Source organism: Meleagris gallopavo, chromosome 1, assembly GCF_000146605.3.
Source record: "Meleagris gallopavo isolate NT-WF06-2002-E0010 breed Aviagen turkey brand Nicholas breeding stock chromosome 1, Turkey_5.1, whole genome shotgun sequence".
NCBI lineage: Eukaryota > Metazoa > Chordata > Aves > Galliformes > Phasianidae > Meleagris > Meleagris gallopavo.
In genome coordinates, this window is record NC_015011.2 from 74,381,952 (window position 1) to 74,400,953 (window position 19,002).

The 19,002-nt window shown below is 41.7% G+C and overlaps 1 protein-coding gene across 1 annotated transcript; it reads right to left on the minus strand.

Annotated features, from left to right (window-relative positions):
- Positions 1 to 898: 898 nt before the first annotated feature.
- On the minus strand, positions 899 to 7,665 carry AICDA (activation induced cytidine deaminase). Its single transcript, XM_003202611.4, has 5 exons — positions 7,123 to 7,665; positions 4,728 to 4,875; positions 4,002 to 4,272; positions 3,753 to 3,868; positions 899 to 3,404 (listed from the first exon to the last, which is right to left on the minus strand). Exons 1-5 carry the CDS (start codon positions 7,128 to 7,130, stop codon positions 3,351 to 3,353), a joined length of 597 nt encoding a protein of 198 aa, XP_003202659.1. The 5' UTR covers positions 7,131 to 7,665; the 3' UTR covers positions 899 to 3,350.
- Between the last annotated feature and the right edge of the window lie 11,337 nt (positions 7,666 to 19,002).

Below are 19,002 nucleotides of genomic sequence, written 5' to 3' on the forward strand. Positions count from 1 at the left end.
TCACATTCAGTGAAGATGTTGAAGCTATCCCCAGTGTGTGGGCAGCACTCTCAGCTTCATAAAGCATGGAAAAAGCATCCAAAACTTTGGACACCCAGCTGTGGAGTTTTCTAAATGGCAGACCTATTGAGAATTCAGTTATTTTGCGAGATTTGCTGATAAATCTTTTGGATTCTGTTGTTAATGGTACCTACAGTTATAATGAGAGTAACAAGAATGCAGAGATGGATACTGTCATGAAAAACATGGTTTGTGGCATCAGTGTACAGTTATTTGGATTCAATCTATGCCTTGTGCATCTCTGCAAGTCATGAGATGTTGGAACAAGTGAGACTAGAGTTTCAGCTAGCACCACAGGCCCTTTCTCTGTGTGTTGTCCAGCCTCCTGAAGGAAAATTCCTTCCAGAAATCTCAAGCATTGCTCCTGTTTCCTACAGCTCAGGTAATGAGATCTGAAGAATGCTCTCTTTACTCCAGGGATTTTTCCCAGGTGCATGCCAAGGAGAGAGAGACCCAGAATAGCATATCCACTATTTCCACAGGGGATATAGTGCTATACAGTGCTATAAATATAAGTGATAACCAATATGCTAAAAGTAGTTATATGTTCTCTATATACACAGTCAAAAGACAAGTAAAAAATTATTAGGCTGAAAAAGTAATGTTACTACGTTGTAGTCATTGTCCTGGGAGTTATCTTGGCAGAAATATCTAATTCATTTGAGGTTGAAAGAATTTATAATGCCAATTTGAGAAATGCTATGTAGCAAGTAATAAGAATTAGTATGTAGGAACAGAACAAAAATCTTCAAAAAATCTTCATAGCAGGAGAGTTAAATTCCTGTAAATAAATCACATAAATCAGCTGAAAAATCAACACTTCATTTAATCTGCTTTAGGTTCAGAAGAACCAGATTGGAATGTAGTACATTTTTCTTTGCATTTACTTATTATATTTATTCTCCTATTGTATAACAACATCAATTTCCATGTTTCAAGACATATCTTTGAGTTAATGTTAGTTTGATAGAATTTCAGTAAAAAATAGTATCTCAACTGCTTTATTAGAAAGTGCTACTTTTTCTAATTGTTGTCCAGCAACTTCATTCTGAAGGACAATGGTGTTGGATAGGTCAAACCAGAAGCTGGAAGACAGAAATTCTTTTTTGACCTCTTCTACACCTCTTGTTTTGCATTATGTGTTGATTCAACACTTCTGTGTCCAGTTTGGTCATGAAGGAATCATAAATTTTTTAGGAGCCAGTAATCAACACATGAAGCATCTTGAGCAACTTTAGTATTTACATGACTGATTTTTGGTAGTATTTCCAAGTCAGCTATAGCCTGAAGACCTTATTAACCTTGATTTTCTGGGTGACACTGTCAACAGATCAACAGTTAATAGTTAAAAGTAAAAAAGCATGAAGACAATCTAATAGGATACTGCCAGTTTCTCTCTGTAGAAATCAAACAGGATAGATTACATGCCAGTCTTCTGTGTTGATTTTTACTTTTCTCTTGAGTTGTTACTAAAACAATGACAAAAAAAGGTGCGCTTTTGCAAGACTTTTTTAATATAAATAATATGCTATCCAACAAATATATAACACCACATCTGCAAATTAATGCTTTGTAAAGATCTCTCACTGCTGTTCTTGGTCCAAGTTCCTCAAAATGAGAGCTCATCAGAAGTCAGGAGTCGTAGGAAGCTTGAGTTGCACCCAGCTCTGACAGAGCAAGAGGCACTGCGGGCGAAGAGCTGTGCACTGTCTTGCTGCTGGCCTGTCACTATAGGAGGCATTAGGAGCAGCATGGGAACATTGGCCATGCCCAGAAAGAAGAACAGGATGGAGCAGAGAACTCACAGCAATCATGAAGGAAAAGACAGAGCACCTTCAGAGTATGAGACACACCGTTAGCCATGGTAAAGCCTCAGGAAGTTAAACTGAAGAGGACAGTCCATCTGCAATCCAGCGGGTTGGTGTGAACCGTGAACCAACATTTTCAACTTAGTAAAGACTGTCCACAAAACCAGATACTAATTGGGTCCCTTAAGGAAAACACGGTCAACATCAGGAAGAAAGATCCTTTGGTTTTGCCCCTACAAAAGACATCTATGAGCTGTACAGCTTCACTCATGATGGTTGTTTTTTTTTGGTCAGTTCTCAGTCTAGTCACCAGCTAGCCATATCTAGATGTATTACAGTCAACAAAAAGCCTTTAAAGACAGAGGACTGTATCTCAAGAATCACAGTTTCATTCCATGCTTGTGGATAATGACAGAGAAACAATTATAGCAACCATTTACAGCTTTCTAACCTGGCATTTCAAGAATCACAGAATTGTAGGCGTTGGTAGCGGCCTCTGGAGATCATATAGCCCAACCCTCCTGTGAAAGTGGTTTCCCTCAAATAGGTAAGAAACTACAAAATTATTAGTTTCGAGTAACCAAATAACACAGAGATCAAATCTGTAACCTTTCAAAATTGCCAAGCTTTTAAACACAGTACACAGACCAAAGCCTTCTGTCATGTAAGCCATACTCAAAAGAACTCACATAACCCCAACTAAAACTGGAACAAGCAAGGTGCCTCCAACAGAGCACAGTTGCCTAGGATGAAGCATATTGCAGATCTGATCTAGGAAGAAATGCTCTGTGACTGGGAAGTACTCTGTTAGTGAGACTTGTACAGCTCCTCCTTGCAGTATGTCATGAAACAGATGGTGCCTGATGTGGATGCCAAAATATCATCTAAAATGCTACAGTCTCAACTTATAAGTCTGAGGGATGATGCAAATTAGAAATGGAGTGTGTTTTCTGGTAGATATACGCTGGCAAAACACTGCCATAGTGAAATGCCTTGGAGGCTCCTTTCCTGGCTGGGTGAGAGGTCTGTACAATGATCAGCACTGATGTGGAGCTGCCACGGCTCTCAATGTAGTAGCTCCTATTTCTGCAGCTCGCACTTGAAAACGTTGGACAGAAAATCTTTTGCTTTCATTCTAGGCTTTTATTGTCTAGTTTCAACCTGTCATAGGGAACAAAATCTGGACCCACAGCTATTCAAGCTCCCTTCATTCTGGGCAAAAGGGCCTAGATCTGCACGCAAACCACTTAGAAGATTTGCTCATTTCAAATGAGCTGTTCAGGACTCAGTACAGTACTCTCATGAGAGCTTTTCAATCTGGCTGTTAGGACAGAAAAGTACAAAAGGTCTTAGATTTGGACACAGAGCTGGAAGAAAGAGAGATGGAATGAAGGAAGAAGACAACGATACACTGTGAGGGAGAGAGTTGAATATCAAAGAACAAATGCTTGTGAAGTCTTCTCATTGCTGATGACTTCCACTTCAAAGTCCCAGAGTTTTAAAGGCATCTCGTAAATCATCTACTTCATACAGTGGCTGTAGAACAAAATACAAGCGATAGATCATTTATCAAGTAAGCCTATAAAGATGGGGAAGGACAAAAGAATGGCATGAAATATGAAGAGAGGTAGAAGAGAATGAGGTATGGAAATATGAACAAAGTTAGGAGAAAGAGGCATAAGTAGCATGAAACTGCTATGGTGGCAGTTCCCTTTTGACTCAACAACATCACCTCCTCTTCCCCAGTGTTTTACGTGATGGCACTGAAAAGAATAAAATGATGGATAGCAGAGATGAGTAGTAAAAGCAGAGCACTTTTAAAAGGAAGAAAGGAAGAAGCTGAGGAAAAGAGGCACTGGAAGGAGAGGAAGAATTAGCCCTTACCAGAAGAATCCGTCGAAGTTTCCTGGACAGATGGACAGAGTTTTCATGCAGCCCTTCCCAGGCTTTGAATGTCTTTTCCCTGTTCTCCACAAATGTGTTCCAGCAATAGAAGAAATCTGTGCAAGGCACAGGGGCATTAAAGCATGCTCAAGATTGCTCCAGAGAGGACACTAATCTCTTCTAGGCTCACTAAATCATCATGTCATATCCTGACATAGCTCTCAGCTATTTCTCCCCTGCCCATTTTACCTTTGAAAGTCATGATGGCGATTTGGGCCCCAGCCCGGTGCAGGCGTCTCAGCCCCTCAGGCTCTGCCTTGCGATCCTCACAGAAATAGAGGCGGGCAGTGAAAATGCGCAGGGTCAAGTTTGGGTAGGCACGAAGGAAGTCAGCCACATGTCGGGCACAGTCATAACAGGGGCTCCAGGAGGTGAACCATGTGATGCGATAGCAGCGGCCTGGGTCCAGGTCCCAAGCTGAGATGTAGCGTAGGAAGAGAACCTCCACATGGCAACCCATCTTCATGAAAGAGGAAGAGAGACAAAGCATGAGACAAGAATGAAGTAGGCTATAAGGGGAGGAAGGAGGGAGGTTTGAGCTGAGATGTGTGAGAGGAGAATGAACAAGGTGAGAGAGAGATCTTAGGGTCAATGTACAGAAGAAGATGGCACAATGGTACATAAATGATGACTAGAAGAGGAATGTGTAGGAGCAAGAAATAAAAAATCAAGGTTTTGTTAAAGCAGTAGGGACTATATGGATGTCTTGCTAGTAACATATTGGTGCATAACACAAATACAGATCTACCTGGAGGCCGCATCCCACAAATGTTGTATACCAGCGTAGTATCCATTCTGGTGGATGCATATGCCAGAGAAGATGTTGCTGCTTGCAGCTCTTCTTTCCCTGCTGCTCCAGAGCTGCATCAACCTTAACATAGATATGAGAATAGGATGCCAACATGTACCTCATACCTTGTTACGCAGGTATCCGAAGTCCAGGGAGCACGACGTAGCACTGTCACGGCGCTTCACAACATAACAGAGGTAGGTTTCACGACGGCCTTTGGCCCAGCGCAGGTTCTTGAAATTGTAGAGGAAGAGCTTCCTCTTCATCAAGAGGCTGAAGGAGAAGACAAGAGAATGTATATTATCCTCATCCTGAAGTCATAGGTGTGAAGTTGGTCAGACCTATGTTGAAGGCTCAGCAACAAAAATATCTCCATCAAAGTTCAGACCTTCCATTGTGAAACAAAAACATCAGTGATTTGCATGCACTATTTTGGGGTGAGGGTGTAGACATGACTGTGGGGGATGAAGGAGAGAAGGAGGTGACCTTGTGAGTGGGAACAGTAAATTAATTAGTGGTGATTAATCAAACAGCAACCATGTCTGAGCAGAGTGCAGAAGTATCCCAAAGATGCACACAAATGAGAGCAAAGTATGAGGGTATCTGGGAAAAAAGGATATGAGAAGATGAGAAGGTCTGGAGTACAGTGATGAAGGTATATTCTTTCTAATATGCAAAACCCTTATAACCACTGGGGCAATTAAAGGATCAAATCGGAGTCTTTTTAGAGAAGACTGGACTGTTTCTTCCTATCCTTTCCCAAATGAAGAGTGTGGCTGGAAGTGTTTCATACTAGGGATTAGAAGATAGGGTAAGGTGCCATATGCTAGTTGACAGAAGTAAATGCTAGGGTTGGCATGTTGACACACCTGATGTGTTAGTTCCATTCCCACACTAGGTAAGTAAGCAAAGAGATTAGCAAGGGCCTGATCCCATGCCAGATGTCCTGGTGGGGAGAGGTAGCAGGAAAATGAGAACGATAAGATAGTCATGAGCCTTATTCAACAGTCTTAGTGTAATGTGGAGATACATCTGAGGACTGCCATGTTCACTGTGGTAAGCTATTCACCTCCCTCACAGCAATACAAAATGGAAGTGAATGTGTTAAAAATAATGATGTCCTTTGTCAACTTTTCCGTCTGGTAAGCTGGTGTTCAGCAGGGAGCTGGAGTCAGTGTAAGAGATGTGGAGCTGAGTTTTCTGGGGGTCTCCGGTGAGGTGTGGGAAAGGGGAATTTGTATTTGTTGTGAATTTCCTGATTTAAATATGAGAGTCTAAGCAAGGAAAATTTCTTATATAAACATTCTTTATGTATTTCCCACTCCCCTTCTATGTGTGGCAGATCCTCAGATGGTTTAGGGAGGACAACCCAGACAATCACATGGTAAATAAGTAGGTACGGTAGGCCAGAGAATTGCAAAGATCTTACCTGGGCTATATAATGAGAGCAAAACACTAGTAAAGTTTTCATATAAATATTTGCTTTCAAATTGTTTCTGATTTACTTCCTGCAATCCCTTTCCTTCCATATTCCCATTTTTTCTCTTTTCAAAGGTCTTACTCCTGCCGAGCAGCATGGTGTTGCAAAAACAAGTGAAGAATGAGAAATAACAGCAACAAGAAAAGAACATTTGGGCCCTTTCAGTGTCAGGACAAAGTGAAGACTATACAAGACAATTTTGAGTCACAAGGAACCATTTGTACATCTAGAAATATTTGTTAACATCAATTCCTGATTTCTCTGCTCTGCAGAATTGACCATTGCTGGGGATTTTTACTAGGAAGAATGACCAGTATGAATGAAAAGATGTTTTGGGAGGCAACTGAGAAGATCTGTAGCTAAGTATGATGTGATGGCTACATATGCAACTCCTGTAGCATAGGAGCACATTGCATAGTTCAAGAGAAAGCAGCAAAGACACAGGATCTGTGATCATACACAAGCACTGAACAGGGATCTTCTCCTCAAATACAGATTCATGAAGCAATCCTGAAATCAGAGCGAAAGTCCTGAGTGTGTGAATGATATACAGTTATGCAGAGTAATTTAAGAGCAAGTAGAAGAATGCAGTGCTGGAACAGTCTGTGCCTGAAAGCACAAGATGAGAGCAGCAGAAACAGAATAAGATTGAAACCTGGTGCAAGAGGGAGAATAGGTGGAGAGACAGAAAAATGAGCAGAGGTCAAAATGCTTAAGCAGCATTTAAACGTACATCTTTCTGTTATATATATATATATATTTGTTTGTTTGTTTCTAGAAAAGAAAGAGAATGAAAGGGAACAGAGAATAGTCACAAGAAAGAAATGACAGGAAGGGAAAAGGATGCAAGTTAGTTTACAGTCAAAGAGAGAAGGAGTGATGGGGACAGAGAGCTGCAAGGTGTAAGAGTAGAACAGAATGGGGGTTTAGATCACTGAGATATGGAGAAAGGGAAATGGACAGTAAGCACCAAATGGACAGCAATTTAATTAGAAACCTAATTTATTCTATCAGCAAGAAATTGGAGGCGTTCATTTTACCTGTCCATGTCAGCTGGGTTCTCTCTCAGATGACTGGGTTGCACAGAAGTTGCCTCACAGGCTCTGACTGTTCAGCCTTCTGGTGCACAGAAATGTGGAATGCTCTGTACTTCCTTTCCCCATTCACCCCTATCTACTCTTGATGGGTTTCAGACGGTGTGTCTAGGGGAGGAGTTAGAAGGGGCCCTGGAGATGTATGAACCAAAGAGCAAAGGGTTAAAATGTGAAGGGACTCTAGTTCTGAAAGATGCTCTGCACTCATTGGCTGCCTGTCCTCATTGCACTTGCCATTGGGCCTTCCCAGTCTGCAAAATTATTCTGAATTAATATCAATAGCATGACGAGGCAGGAAGCATTGTCTACTGGTTAGGGGGGGGCCTGGGAGTTGTGTACCACTGACAGTGCAAAACCACACTACCCCTCTGGGCCTCTGCTCACACAGCTGTGCAGTGATGATGGTGATGCTGACCTTCCCTGCCAAGGAAGCAGCAGGGGTGGCCTGTGAGAGTGCACTGTGAATCCAGGTGGAAAAAGCTCAGAGAGCACCAAATTGTTTTCTCCTCCATTTCTTCCAGAAAGGTTTGGGAGCATGTGGCAGCACCAAAACTGAAGAGGAGTGAGAATAGACCTACCTAGCTCATGGAAAAGGCATAGGAGTGGTGTGCAGAAATTGGGCATGTCACCCCTGTTTGACACTTGAGTGCCATGCATTCTGGGCTGTGTCAGCACGAAAGGAGCAGGCACTAATCCAAATCACAAAACTGTATGCAAAAAACCCGCTGAGCATGACTGAGGCCTAAAACCTATTGAGCACACACAGCTGGAAACATAACTGGAAACAGCAAGCTTGGGATGGGGTGCAGAGTCCCTCCTCTGGATGTCTCACGGCAGCATTGCCTTCACTCATCAGGCCTGTGGTTACATGCAGGTGTGCTGAGGCTTGCTCTCACTATGTGCAATTTCACTTTGCTAACAGTTTTCTACTTGTCGGGTTCTGCTCCACTACAGCAGTGCCGAGGTGACCATCCCCTCTGCAGGGCTGAGGGACAGCCAAGGAGAACCTCCAGACAGGCATGGGTGCTGAGGAGGCAGATAGGGGCTATCGTGCTCTATTTCAGGTAGGGGCTATCCTGGTCCATTACTTCCTCAATCTGAGCACGACTGTGAGCGCTACAGCCCTTTTGTTTACCTCATGCTAGGGTAGTTCTTCATTTTTTCACTGCTTGATTTACTTTCTTTATTAATTTTACCGGCTTTCAGTTTGCTGCTAGTACCACGTGAAGCCAGTATATGCAAAAACATGAGTTGACAGACCAGAACAAGACTACTCTAGCCCAGTACTTTAAGAGTGGCCAGTAATGCATATCTCAAGAAAAGGAGAGCTCCTGGAAGATTCAGGACTGGACTGTCCTACACTTTGGGGAAATGTATTCCTAGCTCCACAGTAGTAGCGGTCATACTCAACAGAAACACAATTTAGCAGCTTCATTGCCAAGGGTTGTGGCAAGTATGCTCTTTGGAGGTCTGGCTTTTAGTGTTTGACCAAAGATAGAAAAATCTGCATCCCTTATTAATCCCTGTTCTACATAACAGATTAATAGAGAACTTTTCTGCTAATAAAACAGCTGCTCCCTTTCAGCTTTTGCTCTAGCAGAACCTTATGACAAATATCCCAAGTTAGTCCTAGAATCATTTTATCCTGCCTTCATACTATTTTTTTCTTTCAGTTACACAAAGAGAATGTCTATTACACATAAAAAGTAAAAAACAACAACACACCCTTGGAAATGTTCTTCTTAAGGTTGACTGTCTATGTTTTATCAGATAAATTAAGGTAGCTTTGTCTTATTCTTGTTCTGGTTCCTAATTTTTAGACCAAACATTTATAGAAAATTTTGCAGATTTTTATTCACTTTAAAAGGAATGAAAAAGGAAATCTTAATAGTCAGCTAGATCATATCAATAAATGAAATTTGTGAGATTTTTGTGTCGATTCTCGTAAAATCACAGAATGGCCAGGGTTGGAACCTCAGGGATCATGAATCTCCAATTCCCCTGCCACAGGGCCACCAACCTATACATTTAATACTAGACCAGGCTGCCCAGGGCCCCATCCAATCTGGCCTTGAACACCTCCAGGAACGGGGCATACACAACCTCTCTGGGCAGCTATTCCAGCACCTCACCTCACCTCACTAGTAAAGAACTTCCTCCCTACATCCAACCTAAATCTTTCCTCCTTCAACTTAAAACCATTTCCCCTTGTCCTGCTGTTATCTACCCTTGTAAAGAGTTGGCTCCCCTCCTGTTTGTAGGCTCTTATAAGGTACTGGAAGGCTGCAATTAGGTTATCCTGCAGCCTTCTCCAGGCTGAACAAGCCCAGCTCCCTCAGCCTGTCATTGCAGGGGAGGTGCTCCAGCCCTCTGATCACCTCTGTGGCTCTCCTCTGGACCCTCTCCAAGAGCTCTATGTCTTTCTTGTACTGGGGGCTCCAGACCTGGACACAGTACGCCAGATGGGGCCTCACAAGGGCAGAGTAGAGAGGGACAATCCCTTCCGTGTCCCTGCTGGCCACCCCTCTTCTGATGGAGCCCAGGATACCATTTGCTTCTAAGCTACAAGAGCACACTGCTGGCTCATGTTGTTTTTTATCCACCAGGACTCCCAGGTCCTTCTCCCAAGGACTGCTCCTTCCAGTCTGTATAAATGCCTGGGATTCCTCTGGCCCAAGTGCAAAACCTTGCACTTTGTTGTGTTGAACCTTTTGAGTCTGTTGAGGTCCTTCTGAATGGCATCCCTTCCTTCCACTCTGTCAACCACACCACTCAGCTTGGTGTCATCAGCAAACTTGCTGAGGGTGCACTCAATTCCATTGTCAATGTCATTGATAAAGCTGTTAAAAGACAGACTCCTGGGGGACGCCGCTCATTACCGGCCTCTACATGGACATAGAACCATTAATCACCATCCTCTGTCTGTGGCCTTTCAACCAATTCCTTATCCATCAGGTCGTCCACCCATCAAATCCACATCCCTTCAATTTGGAGATAAGGATGTGGTGGGTGACCATGTCAAAGGTCTTGCTCGACTCCAGGTAAATGACACTGGTTGCCTTCCCTTTGTCCACCAATACTGTCAATGTTGAAATAGATTCTTTCTCAGGTTCTGCAAACCATTGGAAAGATTTAAAACATCAGTCATTTTCCATAAACTTCGATACTCTGCACAGAAATAAGAAAGAACAAATGAACCAACAGATGAGTTATGTCACTCTTTGGCAGGACTAGCAAGTCTAACTGCTGTTGAAATCTTCCTAATACCCTCCATTTTGACCAGCCAGCCACTTCCCTCTCACTTTTAATGTGTATGGCCAAAGACAGTAGCAGCACTTCTCTGCCTCCAGCTTTAATCCCCTGAGAAGGAATGTGTTGGTGTCAAAGGTAGCTGTGGATGTGTTTTTAGTGTTTCATAGCAAGTCTAGGATTACATCTTGAGAGGGACTGTCAGCTCCTATGCTATTCTTATGGCAGGAGATGCAACCTTTCTTGCACATTAGCAGAGGTCAGCTATGATCTGGTTAAAAACATGATTAGCAAACAAGCATGGAAAGATCACTGACCCCTGATTTATTTGCTAGTCTGTCTTCCTCCCTGGCTGTAAATTGCCAATTTTTTAATATCTGGTGGGACTTCTTTCTGGGTGGGAGCTAATATACATGAGGAGAGATTTTGACCATGCTTGTTCTTTCCTTTCTGCTCAATGCAAAATCATTTGGAGAAGGGACTAGTTGTGAAAGAGTGAAAGGGTTTTACAAATTATGATTCAATCTGTGTTCAGATTAAAGCTCAGGTCAGTTAAACAAGGCTAATGGGGAAGGCTAGGAAAGTTTCCTTCATTAATGTGTTTGGAATATTATTTAGAAAAAGACACTGGTCCAGCTTATCATGATTACATAGTGATGCCCTAGCATTCCTACAGGCATCTTATACTCAGGGATTTATTCCCTGCATAAAAATGAGAACATCTGAGAATTAAAAGCAGATTGAAGAGTGGAGTAGGAGAGGAGAAGGAAGGTTAACATCACCAGAAAGCAAAAAGAGAAGAAATCAGAGAGCAAAAATGTGGTGAATAATTAAAAGTAATGATCTAAACCCAAAGCAGAGTAGAAGTTGCTTGTTTAGTCAACAGGAAGTTGTGTGCTGTTGTGTACTGATATAAATACTTTTTCCATTCACCTCTTGCTCAGAAACCGTATTTTGAATCGACCGCCAGCGTCAACAGTTGGTTATTTCTTACACTGAGTATAAGAACTGCAACCACCTGCTTCCCTTGCCTCAAGCGAAATTCTCAAGAAAAAACTTTCTCTTCTTGAAAAGTGCTGATGCACCATAGACACAGACTTGCACAGATGCCTCAAACAGGGCAAAAGCAGAGTTCTTTGTAGCTAGATACAGGCAAATAAACAAGTTGATGTGCTTATTTTTTATAAGCATATTACATTGTATTCTGTGTTTATTTCACAAAGATTAATTGTCCCATTTTGAAAGATAGATCCAGCACAGAAGTAAAGAACCAGCACAGAAGTTCTGCCAAGACTACTCCCAATGCTCTCATCCCAGGTGTGAAAAAAATTAGCATTACATGTGGAGGCTGTTTGTTCCATGGGACAAAGGCCTTGTCCCTACATCTGCCAACTCTTCCTGTGATACATCTGTTCACATCATGATGGGGAATCATGTTTCAACAGTGGTATGGCAAAACACTGCCTTTCATGGTGTGGAATATACAGCACCACAGAGATACAGGAGAACTCTGAGGATGTATGTGAAGCCTACTTGGATGTGACTGGGAGGATTGTGTGTTAGGTGGGGGTAGGCTGCAAATGAAAATCTAAAGCACTGTGAGGCAAGTGCCACTGAAGAGGCATCTTTGTTAGATAAGAACAATGGTCTAAAGTCACAAGAAGGAAGTGGGAGTGAGGGAAGGTAGAACTCAAGGATGTGTGGAAGTGTTACTGAGAGGGTGGGTTTATGAAACTTTGACCTCCACCTTGTGCACTACTGCATGCTGCATGCTTGTAGATGATGCCACTGATATAGAATTGAGGGCTGGTTGAGGGCTGGGTGTGCACTAAGATCATACTTTATTATGCCTTTCACTAGTAATTTGGCTTTCCAGGCTCAAACTGCAAAACTTTTATCTGGAAGCTTGTCATAGTTTATTTTTTATTCCACCGTTGAGTTTGTATTTTTGCTGGAGGATTAGGAAAATTAGGGTAAAATTATTGAACTGAATACATGTTTTTCAACTGCAAGCCTACGAGTGCCTCTCATTCCTTCCCTGTAGCTCTCTGCTAGCCCAGAGTGACTGACACCTGCTGGGTCACTACTTGTAGAAAGAAAGGAACCAGGTTGGTTGAGGAGTATAAGAGGTAGTGCATGTCTTCTGCACCATACATGCAGGTAAAAAATAAAACTAGAGATCAAGTACATACAGTAAATGTTTGATGCTTACAGTAAGAAAGACACATAGTCTGCAAATCAAAGGAGAATGTAACTTCCCAATGCTGGGAGATGGACCTGGGGAAGTAACTACCAGAACTGCTTGCACCATAGCAGTGCATGCAGCTCCAGCCTCAGGTATGTCCTGCCTATTCTGAGTTGACTTCTGACTCTGCAGTGTGTGGACCTGGAGAAAATCCTCTTTTTGCACAGGGTACTGGAGGTGACATTCCAGTGTTACTCCATTCTGCAGCACAAACTCCTGGTTTGGACACCCCAGGCCCTGCTCCTAGTCCCGTATTTCCCTTAGTGCAAGTCACTGGCTCCATATCTCTACAATCTTCTGCTAGTCACAGAGAGAAACTTAATTTTGCACTGCAGTTTTTCACAATGAGAGTCATCTCTTCACTGTGGTTATGGTTTCCCATAGTAAGAGACCATAGTTGTCTTTTGCTAGCTCCTGTTTGTGCAGTTGCTGCAGCTCATGTGATTCACCAAAAAAAGATCTTGCACCTGGCACCTGGGTGGTAAATCCTGATTTTTATTTTCCTTTTGTTTTTCAGTAAATTTTGTTTCTGGGAAAGGCTGTGACAAAAGTGCTTGGAAGCTCACTGAAGAGCTTTCATGTTTCTTGGCTTGCAGTTGTGTTCAGAATTCCCTGCAGTTTCATAAGTTTTTCTTGGCTGTTAACAAAGGGCCATTGTGTCCACTCCTCTCTGGTTTCTTTTCTGTGCAGGTACAGGGATGGATATGGAACAGGCACATTTACATTAAAGGAGATAGCTTGGTCCAGCCTCAGTTTGGAAAACCAGTGACAATACTAAAATAAGATCACAAATTTGAGAGATACCCTGAAGTAATTCTCCTAGCAGTGCTCTCAGTGAAGACAAATGGCAAAGGAGCCAGCAGAAGAGATGATGAGAAACAACAGGATCAACATTCACCTTGCACCATGCATAAAAAATTATTTTGAACCCTTCTTCCACAGTAAGAATAAAACTGAAGATAAGACTAGGCTTGGAAAAAAGCATGCTTAATTTGTAATTAAATTAAACCTTAATAATGGCAAACAATGCTTGTTGAGTTGCTCTGTGCCACTTTGAATACCAGACAAGAGACACAGAGAGATGTAAGCATTTTCCAGTGGATACATTTTCTGTCAGACTCCAGTGCTCCAAGGGAATAATCTAAGCAATAAGCTTCACCAGAATACTTTGAGCATGGAAATGCTTTGTAGGTACAACATACCCATTGCAAGATATAGCATGCTGATGTGTATCAGTGTGAAACCACAACCTTAGTCATGTTGGTAGACTGTTGGCTTTCATGTTCAAAATAACTTGCTGCTGCACTTGCCACTGCTGCTCCAGCCTCTAAGGTGTCTGCTAAGAAACTAGAGAAAACAGCAGAAGGATCCAAACCCTGCAAACCTTCAGTCTCCAGATGAGCTGATTAGGAGAGTAATGCCTGCCTACAAGAAACACAAACAAATGATAACACATGACTCCAAAAGGGAAATGAAGTCTAATTAGTATACAGAAACAACATTACCAAGCTGGGGCTCAGTAGCCTGGACAAGGGCAGCAGATGATTTGGTGCTTCTAGCTCCTCAAGATCAACAACAAACAAACAAACAGAAAAAAAAAAAGGAGAAGGTGTCAAGAAAGCAGCAAAGACCAAAGAGAATCTGACCCTTGATTGGCACATAGTAGCTGTGACTGTAAAGAAGGAGAGCCAAGAAACTGGCAGCCATGATGACCAAGAAAGCAATCAAAAGACTAGGGAATATGAAAGCTGACAAACCAAAAAAGGCAAAGATCCCATCTAAGGGCAAAACAGTGAAAATTGAGGCTGCCAAATGCAAAGCCAAGAAACGAACAGTAGCCCTGGTTAAGAGGGCAGTGCATGAGAAAAATGAGCTATATTGAGCACAAGCAGAGTCTTGCTTCAGGGACACAAAATTCTTTAACTGATTAATTCGTTTCAGTCAGGTTTTGCATTTTTTCATGTAGTTCCCTCAGAGGAAGAAAATTAATAATAATAATTAAAATATCTTGATTTGAAAGAAAACTCAGCCTTTGTATGAATTATAATGGTTTTTTTTTGCTATTTCCTTCAATTCTCTACAGCATGACTATTGAGGAGAGAGAGCCAATCTCTCTCACAGCAAAATGAGCAGAGGCAACAGATCAGCTGAAAAAAAAAGAATTTGTGATTTAAGATCAGGAAAATATTCTCAATTGTACCAGGAGGGCTGTGGATTCTCCATCCTTGTCAGTTGTTTCAAGCTCAGCTGACCTAGGCTCTGAGTAATTTAATTAGTTTTGGTTAGCTCTGCTTGCTGTTAACATAGTTTAATCAATGATCTTAATTGGGATCTAAGGACACATTTAAAAAACTGTACATTTAATGTACATTTATTCTTACATTTAAGCGGGTGAATTCTTGTGTTTCTTCTTACTTAGAAACATTTAATACAGACATTTACTTATATAAATAATAATATATTTATAGTTTCTCTCTTTCTTAATGTCTAATTTGTGACACATTGTAGTTGGATGGAAAGTGGAATGTTGTTGAAGTATCCAAAAAGACAGTCTGAAAGAGCATTTAGTCATTAAATCAAGCTTTGCTCTGTGGATTACTTTTGCCAATTACTTGTTTGATATACGGCAACAGATTGGCAAGAAGTACGTGCAGCATTTTGACTTATATATGATTGAAAATATTTTTATTAAAAGGAAATCACTTACATGAACAGCAAAATCATAGAGTTATAGAATAGCTTAGGTTGAAAGGGAACTTTAATGATTATCCAATCCCAACCCCCCTGCCACATCATCCAGTTCCAACCTCCCTGCCACAAGCAGGGTTGCCTCCCACTGGATCAGAGCCCCATCCAACCTGACCTTGAATGCCTCCAAAGGTGGGGCATCCACAACTTTTCTGGGCAACCTATTCCAGTGCCTCACCACCCTCTGAGTAAAGAATTTCCTCCTAACTTCTAACTTAAATCTCCCCTCTTTTAGTTTAAAGACATTCCCCCTTGTCCTATCACTATTAGACTGAGTAAAAAGTCAGTCTACCTCCTGCTTATAAGCTCCCTTTAAGTACTAGAAGGATGCAATGAGATCTCCTCAGAGTCTTCTCTTCTCCAAGCTAAACAAGACCAGTTTCTTCAGACTTCCTTCATAACTGGTACTTTCTGTCTGCTGACAGAAATATACTGCAAATACAGAAGAGCTCATGAGTCAAAGTCTGACTCCACACAGGGTCAGGCCTGTGCAGATGAGAGCTCCATTTATAGTCACTCAGGCTGAGGTTGTTTTTATTATAACAGTGTGAAATAAGGATTCAGTAGTGCTAGCCAGGAAGAAACATTGATTCTAGGGGATAGAGTTGTGCAAGAATTTGCACTGTGTGCTTCAGTCTTGAAGAGTGATGGGATGCTATTAGATGCAGTTTAATGGGCAACTTGGGTCACTGCCATTTATGTTCTAGAAATACTATCTAAATGTAGTTCTCTTGCACAAGACGGTACACTGCTCAGAGTCCTCCATGCACTGAATGCTCCTTCTTTGTAACTGAAATACATACAGTTAGCATCTGATGAATCTACATGAAAGCCAAATAAAGACAATTTTCCTGAACTTCTTGACCTAGATGTATACTATTTAACATAGTAAATCTTTCAGTTCTCCATATTTCTGAGTTAAATGTCACTAGAGAACAGATTCTTTGCTTATAAAATGATGTATCACAGTTCCTTTCTTACCATTTTACCACCATAACACCTTACCATTTTACTTGGAGACAGTAATTCTTTACCAGTAAGTCATGGCACATGCTTAGTTGGAAGACGTATTTTCAACACACATCTCAAGTTATCATTGTGCTCTCCAACTATGAACTGTCAGAAAAATGTAGCACAACCATCCATGGGAAATAAAAATAAAAATATAGCTGAGGATAATTTTCTGTATCTGAAGAAAGAATAATGAGCTCCTAGAAAGACCTGTGATTCATGAATGAAGCTGGTAGCAGCTCAGGAATGAGCTAGCAGGAAGTAAAGAGGTCCAAATGGCAGATTTGGGCTGGAATCAAATCTACCCACAAAGCTGAAGGAAATACAGCTAGACACAAATAAACTCAGACACATGAGATTTGCCAAGAAAAACAGAAAATAAACTTTCTTTTAATGCTTTGTGTGTATTATATGAACTCAAGCATTAGAACAGTGTTCTCCTGGGGAGGAGCACCTCTTCCTATCCTTGCTGAAAGCAAGCAACAGAAAGATTTCTAACTATTCCCCAAATTGTATGAATATTTCTATATACTGTACAGTAGATATGTTATGCCGTTATATATCTATATATCTATATATCAGCTTATATTCAACTCTAAATACAGGGTGGAGACTTGCCCTAGTCCAATTTCCAAGAGCTCCTTCTAATTATTTAGCCCATTTAGCCACTTTTGACATTATATAGAGCAAACATGCCTCTGCAGGATGTCCTTCTATGCATGGAGGATGTAATGCAGCTTCTATCTGCATACAGCAGAAATCCAAGTATTGTGGAGATCCATCCTACAGGGGGGCAGGACGTGAGGAGGGGGCTTCATAGGCATCCCAGCATAGAAGTCAGTGACTGCGAGTTATTTGATCAGTTTTGAGATAAAGTTCTTGGTGCCCTTCTCTCTACAGAAACGTGTACTCAGTATAATTTCCTCATCCATCCCTAGTCTCTTAAGCTGAAGTACTCAATAGGAACATCCTCTGTGTACAAGGGCTATGCCCTTATGTATATATATGCAGTCACTGCATAACTTGAAATTCTTTGTCCTGTAATATTTATTAACCTTTAGAGATTTAGCCCATTTAGCCAATTTTGACATTATATAGAGCAAACATGCCTCTGCAGGATGTTCTTCCATGCATGGAGGATGTAATGCAGCTTCTATCTGCATACAGCAGAAATCCAAGTATTGTGGAGAAGCTCTCATCAGTTTTCTGAGAATTCTAACTCTGCACAGCAAACTCATATATTGTGTTACTCTGGTTGTTCAGCAGACCACTGTTCCTGCCAGGCTGAATGGTACTCAGTTTAGTAGCAGAGTATATTGTGTTGTGAGTGTGAATACATGCTGTAGCAGACTACATTAGAGCTAGGAACTGTGCCCAGAGTTCCTCATTGATTTGCTGCATTGAGATAGATGCTGAGATAAGGTGCTCTACAGAACAGTTAGGCATGCCACCGAAAGTCGCAAAGAGTGATTAAGACTCTTCAGACAGTTCTTCACTACTTCCCTTATCCAATCTCAGAACACTGACCATATACCTGGAAATGTTTTCTGTGCATCTGGAAAGTGAGGTTCTCTAGCAGCCAACAGACATCCAGTGCTACCAGAGTGAATTATTTTCCCAGGGTTGGCCTGTTTCTATGCTCATACCTAGAGATATATCCACCTCCCCACCAGCACTCAGTTTTGTGCAATACAGCACACAGACAACCTGCAGGAAAACCCAAGGATCCGAGATAATGATTCCTCTACCACATCTCATTCCAGTTTGACTCCTTTCTGTGCAGAAGACACCAGGCCAGGAGGTAGGAACTCAAGTGGAGATAATGAAAGTGGACTCAGTAGCTGGTGACTGTAGATGAAACTAGATCAAACAAGTAATCGGGACAAGCTAATTCATTATCTCTTGCCCTGTTCTTCATCCCACAAGAAGCAAGTCCCCAGTTCTTTAAGGGCACACATGTTTTTGGGGCTCTCTTGGGCGTAGGAACAGATGTATCCATACTTTCTGCTTCCTGAAACTTGTCTGAAATGGGTATCAAGAGTTTTCTTCAGTGGAAAGGGAAAAGCAGAGGAGAGGAGAGAAAAGGAGAGATGAGGAGAGAGATCTCTCTTCTTGAGAACATAATCTTCTTGAGAAAAGTATAATGCCATATTAAATCCAGAATTATTCCTTTTGGTATTCCTTTTGTGTGAGGGAGGCAATGGGCATGAAATGAAGAACTTCCCAGAGGTAGTTACAAATCATCTGCTGCCATACAATGAGGTTTGCCTTGGGTGGAAGACAGCTCATCTCCCAGTTCTGTCACTTCTCTGAGTCCAGCAGACACAGAGCAAACTCAGTAGCTGTGGAGGACTGGAGAGGAGCAGTATGACTAAAGAGTATCAGAACTCATACTCGTGCCATGCAAGAAACCTAGGCCAGGGCATAAAGCCTTGTGCATACAGTCTTGCATTCCTCCACATGAAACACAGCTTAGAGCATTTCTACCATTGGAGAGGACACCCCATCTCCATTCATGTTTCTCTGCAGAGACAATACACAGATATAAGGACCTCTGGGAAACAAGTTGGCCA

Bases quoted from the DNA above. Each gene is read 5' to 3' on its own strand.
- AICDA (XM_003202611.4), bottom strand. The intron at 4,273-4,727 runs GTATGAGGTACA...TCTTTCATGAAG, and splicing joins TCGGATACCTGCGTAACAAG to ATGGGTTGCCATGTGGAGGT. The intron at 3,869-4,001 runs GTAAAATGGGCA...TGCCTTGCACAG, and splicing joins CGCCATCATGACTTTCAAAG to ATTTCTTCTATTGCTGGAAC.